This window comes from Gallus gallus, chromosome 4 (genome assembly GCF_016699485.2).
Source record: "Gallus gallus isolate bGalGal1 chromosome 4, bGalGal1.mat.broiler.GRCg7b, whole genome shotgun sequence".
Taxonomy (NCBI): Eukaryota; Metazoa; Chordata; class Aves; order Galliformes; family Phasianidae; genus Gallus; species Gallus gallus.
In genome coordinates, this window is record NC_052535.1 from 85461043 (window position 1) to 85468056 (window position 7014).

At 49.5% G+C, this 7014-nt stretch overlaps 1 protein-coding gene across 1 annotated transcript; it reads right to left on the reverse strand.

The window, feature by feature from the left end:
- Positions 1-627: 627 nt before the first annotated feature.
- LOC121110779 (T-cell surface glycoprotein CD8 alpha chain-like) lies at positions 628-5635 on the reverse strand. Its single transcript, XM_040700364.2, has 4 exons — positions 5570-5635; positions 3151-3519; positions 2445-2537; positions 628-1717 (listed from the first exon to the last, which is right to left on the reverse strand). The coding sequence occupies exons 1-4, from the start codon at positions 5613-5615 to the stop codon at positions 1464-1466; spliced, it is 762 nt and encodes a 253-aa protein (XP_040556298.1). The 5' UTR covers positions 5616-5635; the 3' UTR covers positions 628-1463.
- Between the last annotated feature and the right edge of the window lie 1379 nt (positions 5636-7014).

Below are 7014 nucleotides of genomic sequence, written 5' to 3' on the forward strand. Positions count from 1 at the left end.
ACTGTGACCAAAGCAGGAAAATTCCTGAGCTGAAGCTATGGGCATTGCTGGTGAGCTCCCACCTAAGCAGCTGTTCTGCGTGCAGTAAGGTCAGCCATGGTTAAATTGTGATGTTTCAGATCCATTTATACAATGTCCTCACCTGCTGAGCAGCCACCATCAGCAATTCAGTGCAACTGAGAGAGCTGGGAAAGAGAGGTGAGCTTTCAGGTATGGACATTCTTCTTGCCCTGAAAAGCAGAGGCATCACGGTTTAATATCTGTAGAGGCTGTGGTGAAATTGGACTATATTTAGTTAATAAGTGTCAAACAATGAATGAATGAGATATGTCTGTGGAGAGCATAGAAAAAATCATGTGGGGAAAAGGGAGTCTGACAGGTTTTGGAATGGGCTCAGGAGGACATGAGTTTAGAGAAATGTTCTTGGTCCTTGCTGTGTTGATTTCATTTGGGAAAGCTGGGAGAGATTTCCCACTATGGATCCCTGGTTAGACAGACAAACATATGTCAGTATAGCTGGGAGTGGATTTCTTTTATCTTGAAGCAATAATGATGTTGGTTGTAGCTTGTTCAGTCCCTCTGCCCCTATGAAAACTGTGCGTGAAGCCAAAGAACACACTGTGAGCATTAAGAATTAGAAGCGTTTAATCTGGAAGTCTTCAGAAGTGAGAGGTAGGTTGGGGTATGAGAGCTGAGTTTTGGGTGTGATGGATGGGTAGGCGGAGAAGGATCAGCACAAATGCCCACTCTGCATCAGGGCAGCTGTGTGTATTGATGATGGGATCAGTGCGGTGCTTGTGGCGGATGCCTGTGTGCCTTCTGCTGAGCAGTGACGCAGCACTGCTTGCTTACGGTGAGCTTGGTCCTGCAAGTGACCACGGAGTGTGAGACATGGTTGGTTTTGATCATCCGTCTGCTTTGTGCATTTAGAACATTTGATCTCTTTGGTAAAGAAGAACTGAGAGCTGAGTGAAAGTTTCAGAATTTCATCTCCAGTCACAACCTTAGTTTCAACAGGAGGGGGGAAAAGAGAAATGCTGGCGCTCAAACATACCTTTGCCCTGGCTACTTTCTCTGATCAAATTAAAGATTTCAGACCTGAAATTGTGCCCAAACCTGTTGCCTTCCCAGAAGTGTAGCCTCAAAGCTTTCAGCATAGCAGCCTCTGAGTATGTGTAATTAAGGAGGTAGTTTGGCTGTAGCTCAATCTGCTGCTGAGAGTGTTAGCATGTGGATTTTCAAGACCTATACTGGAGCATGTTTCTCTTGTTATTCCTCAGTGTTTTGGGTTCTGCATCTTCCAACCCTGATTTATGGATATCAGGATTATAGAGGCAAAGTAGTCTAATGGAATGAAGTTTCTGTGTTTTCAGTTATTGCCTGAGAGTGCAGAATGCGGTAAATATTTCTCACTCTAACCTAGAAATGAGGAAAATATGGGAAAGATTTTTAAGAGCAGTCCTTCAGCATTCCCTGTGTCCTGGATACACAATGGCTGCATGAGGGCAATAGGGAGAGAGCCCATTGCCCTGGAGGAATGGTCTGTGCTCTGTAGTGTGAGTCTCCAGGAACCTCTGCATGGTGTCAGGGTGGGTCTTCCTTTGGCGGTGTGTGATGGTGATGGTTATGGCAGTGAGGAGCAGGAGGCAGGTGCCAGCCACTCGAACCCAGAGAAAAACTTCACAGGCGGAATTCAGCATGTTCTTGTTGCTTGTTCCTGCAGGAAGAAAGGAGAGAGAGGAAAAAGTGAGGCCCGGCTCTCGGCTGTGGTGTCATCCAGCTGTGGTAGAACCATCAAGAGGTCCAGCAGGAAAGGGAGCCGTGTGGCCCTGAGCGAGGCTGGCGGTAGGTGTAGATAAGGAGACGGCTTCCATAGGGCACAGAGAGGTGGGTACCAGGGATGTCTGCTGGTGACGTCCTGAGCTGTGGGCTGCTGCTGTGAGCATGGTTCTGGTGAGCTGAGGGAGGACAGGTAGCCACAAGATTTCTTGTATTCCCTGCTAAGGCTTAAAGCAGTGTTAGCTCAAAATGCAGTCCCTTTTTTTTGATGTGATCCATCACTGTGCATGCTTGTGAGTTTTGGGTCACCCCTGGTAGGTTGAAAGGTAGCTTGGATAATGCAATTGTGAAATCATTGATTTTGGAAAAGACCTTCAAGATTTCCTAGGCCAAGCATCAGCCTGCCCTTCTGAGTCCCATTAATATCCCACGTTCTTTATTGCCACGCTCAGAGAAGTCAAATATCTCTGTGTACGGTTACAACACTGCTTTCCTGGGCAGCCCAGCCCAAAATGGAGTGACTTTCATCCACTCATGGGCTGCTCTCTGTTAAAGATTAGAAGACTTACTGCCTCCCCACATCAGTCAGCCCAGGCCTTAATTTAGGCTCATGAGAGCAAAGCAGCACTGCTGGCAGAGCCGCGGCCTCCCCACAGCTGGGTTACCTGCGTCCGGGCTGTGACAGGCGATGTCCTTTGTGGTGACCTGGCTGCTCTGGTTGGCGGCAGTGAGGTTGCTAGGTGCTGCTGTTGTTGTGCCTGGAAGGAGAAATGGATGAATACAGCAATATATATTCAGTCCATCTTCTGCCACCCCTGCCAGGATACAGGCAACACAGGGGGAATTTGCAGGTCCAATTTTGAAAAGTGATACAGTGAAACACTGCCCAAGCATGGAAATAGAAGGCTTAGGGATCCTAAATCACTGGCAGCACATACCGAGATCTTTCTTATTAGGAACAGTGTCTTGACAGACCTGGGAACCTTTTCTTTCCACAGTCCAACCTCCACCTCAGGTGTGAGTTACTTTTTGAGCTGCTGTAAACATACAGAGGCTATCAGGGGATTCAGGATTAATGTGAGGTGAGGAAAAGGAGGTGGTTGTTGTGGACTTTGTAACTGTCATCCCTGAGAGGCACTGATGCGATGAAGAGGTGCCGTGGGACTGCGTGCCTACCTGTGTGTTTGGGCAGGACCGGTACCACAAGCAGAGGGGGTGAGCAGGGAGGCTCTTTGCGGAGGAGTAGTGCCTGTGTGATGAGACGGCTTGGGCAAAGAAGCCGGGCCATGAGGAGTGTGGGCGATGGACAAGATTGAGAAGGTACAGGCAGGGGTGCTGGGTGTAAGCGAGGTGGGTGAAGAAGTGTCTGACCTGGGAAGAAGGCGGGTTGTCCTGAGCTGAAGTGGAGCCCCCGGTTGATGCTGACAATGCAGAAATAGATCCCCTCATCTTCTGCCCTGAAGGATTTCACAACCAGCCTAGAGGTGCTGACTCTCCATGATGCCTCAAAGTGCAGAGATGTTCTCTCACCCCCATTAAATGTGGTGGTGTACGTCTTGTAACTGGAGAGAATGAAGTGAACGTTCCCCTTCTTATCCAGGCGGATCCAGGATACTTTCTGGGAGGTTTTGTTACTCCAGCAGTCCAGCTTCAGACGCTCTCCGTCCTGGGGCTGTATGATGCTCCTGTTGAGAAACCTGACCACCACTGCATCCCTCTGTCCCTGGGTGCCAGTGCAGCCTGTGGGCAGAATTCAGCCATGTCCCCTCAGGTGCTGCTCGGGAAGAGCTCCCAGGGCCTTTGGGCAGGGCTCTTTCCCACCGCTGCAGTGTGTGGTGCGTGGCAGGCAGGCAGCCGGGCTGTGAGGGTGAATGTGGAGGGGGAGCCTTGGTGTCCTGCACACTTGTGTGCTGTGCTGGAGTCCCTGCGGACTCAGTGTTGGGAGTGCTGGGCTCTTGAGGTGGATGCTACCTTTCAGAGCAGCCCTTCAGCTGCCTTCTCGGGGCTGTGGCCATTTCCCAGCTTCTCTGCCAGGTGATTCCCCCCTGACAACTGCCTCACGCTGCCCCTCTCCCCTTCCCCTTTCCCTCCAGCAACACCTGTCTGAACAGGCTCTGTTCCTGCTGCGTATCGTACTGCAGTCCCACCGCTCCCACTTCCCTGCGCAGTCCCTGAGCTGCCCTGAATTCCTTCCTTCCCACTTCCATACTCACAGAGACCCAGGCTGAGCAGGAGGAGCAGTGCTGGAGACCCGGCCATTGTCCTTGGGGTGGTGCAACAGAGCGTGGGTGATCTTTGTCACTGAAGTTTGGAGGCAGCATAACTTATAGGGGAGGATGTGATGTCATCAGGACCCTCTTCTGTGAAGAGGCGTTGTTCCGAAAAGAATGATTTCTGCTGCACTTCATTTGTGATCCCGAACTTAGACTCATTAACTGTAATAGCGTTGTTTGTAGTGGTGCCTCATCGATTTTGCTCCGTTGTCTTCAGCTGAGGTTCAGACTGACAGTGGTCCAGCCTGAAATCAAATCAGGTGCCACAAACTGCAGTCTCGCAGCCATTTTGGGTGCTCTCATCATGTCCACATTTGCAGAAAACAAGGATAATTCCCGTGCCATTGAGATGGGCTGCAAGTTGTGTTTTATGCAGGAGGTTCTATTTTAGCATATTCTGCTATTCTATTTGCAGATTGATCCATGTGCACTTGTCATCTCAGGGTCCATGCATTTCTGAGATGCAGCTGAGTGCTTCAGCTCTGCTGTTCTCCACATTTCTTCTTCATACCCTCTGTGCAGAAACCGCTGTGTGCAGGGCAGGAGGTCTGTGCTGTGGTAGCCATCCCTGCAGCCCCATGTCCCAGACTCATGCAGACTTATTTTTCTTGAGTTTAAATTCTTGTCCTTTTGTTCTACAACCACAGGGACTTCCGCCCTGCCAAAAATAACCCTTATATGCTGCAACAGTGAGGGCCCTTGCTGCTGCCTCCAGGTGACCACTCACTCACTTGTTGGTAAGTGCTGGGCTTCCTGCAGCTTTGCTCATACAGTAACGACAGTTTCCCTGGGCTGGTGTTATGTGTGTCTTCTGTTGTTATTTGCTGGCTCTGCTGTTGTTTGTGATGTGTTGTTGTATTCCTCTTTTGCAAATGTGCCCCCTGTTCCTGGGTGCCCGAAAGCAGGCACCGCTGTCTGATGGAAGTGCTGTTTTGTGAGGAAATGGGCCCAAACTGTGTGGTTATCCCTTGGCTCATTTGATTGGACTTCAATCATTTTGGTAAGTAAGGACAGCTGGTGTGAAACTTTCTGGAATGGGGCAACTAAGGTCAGCCATGGTCAAACTGTGATGTCAGACATCCACTTATAATGCTGAGTCCTCAATTGTGGAGCAGCAACGATCAGCATCACTGTTAGTGCAACTGAGAGAGTTGGGAAAGAGAGATGAGCTCTCAGGTGTAGAGGTTCTTCCTGCCCTTAAACACAGCGGCATCATGGTTTATTGTTAGTAAAGACTCAGCGTTGAGAGCGCCGGGCTCTTGAGATGGATGTTGCCCTACAGAGCAGCGCTCCAGCTGCCTTCTTGGGTCTGTGGCCATTTCCCAGCTTCTTTGCCAGGTGATTCCCTCCTAACAACTGCCTCATGCCTCCTCTCTCCCCTGCCTCAACTCCTCCAGCAACACCTGTCTGAACAGGCTCTATTCCTGCTGCGTATCACGCTGCAGTCCCACCACTCCCGCTTCCCTGCACACTCACTGAGCAGCCCTGAATTCCTTCCTTCCCGCTTCCATACTCACAGAGCCCCATGCTGAGCAGGAGGAGCAGTGCAGGAGACCCGGCCATCGTCCTCACTTAACTTTCTCACTGAACTTTGGAGGCAGCGTAACTTATAGGAGAGGATGTGATGTCATCTGGACCCTCTTCTGTGAAGAGTCTGTGTTCAGCCTCTGAGGTGAAACAGTGTGAGAAATGATCTGTGCTGCACTTCATTTGTGATGCAGAACTTGGGCTCGTTTATTTTGATAGTGTTGTTTTTAATGATGCCTCATGGATTTTGCTGCAGTATCTTCAGCTGAGATTCAGACTGACAGTGCTCCTTCTTGAAATTGGGTGAATCAGTTCAGACTGATGTTTCCCACCCACTTCACATGCAGATCTGCAGAAAACAAGGACAGTACTGGGGCCATGGGCATGGACAACATGTTGTATTGCTTAGGAGAGATTGTATTTCACTGTATTTTATTTTATTCAATGTAAAGTTTAAAGAAGACCTGGGAATGGACAGCATCTGTCCATCTGCCTCTTATGTCTGAGTCCATGCATTGCTGACATGTGTCTGAGTTCTGCAGCTCAGCTCTTCTCTGCATATCTCTTCTTTGTAGTTTCTCTGCAGAAGCTGCTGTGTGCAAGGCAGGAGCTCTGTGGTGTGATACCCACCAAGACAGCCCCGTGTCCCAGTAGTATGCTAAGTTTTAATTGTTATTTATACCCTTGTGGTTTTCTTCTCCAACCACAGGGTCTTCTGCTATGTCAAAAAACAACCAGAAACACCTTACCTGCTTTAACATTCTGAGTCCTGCCCACTGTCTGTAAGTGACCTCTCACATTGCTAAGGATTTTTTTTTCCTGCAGCTTTGTGCATACAGTCACAGCAGTTCCACTAGGCTGGTGTTATTTTCTTCTTCTTTTTGGGGGATTTCCTGTCTTTCCTGCTATATTTTGATAAGGTGTGAGGTGTTGTTCTCTTGCCTTTGCAACAACATCCTCTGGATGTTAACAAGCCAGGCACTCCCACTGCTGCCTTTGCAACGGGATCAGGAGCTGAGCTGGTGTGCATGCCTTGTGGACGGCTGACGTTGTCCCACATTTTGTGAGGTGCTGAAGTAATCTGCTTCTGCCCTACACCAGGACTGTGACCAGAGTGGGAAAATTCCTGATTTCTGTGGTTCAGAATGATGGGGCTGGTAGAGGAGCTGTTGGCAAAAGAGGGTGCTTGAATGTTTCTGGGGATTGGATTCTCACCCTGCCATGGAGCATGGTTGCCTACCAACAGCATCTCATGTGTTGGGAGGACTTCTACAGGAGGAATACTGGATAACCCAGGAAGGGCTATAGCCTGTCTCACAATGGACATCTTTCTTCCCTCTTTTCTCCCTGTGACAGTGAGATTCTAGTATGGGTCATTCCCAGCTACCTAACAGGTACCCCGAAGTTCCCCTCCTAAACACGGAGTTGCCCTTCC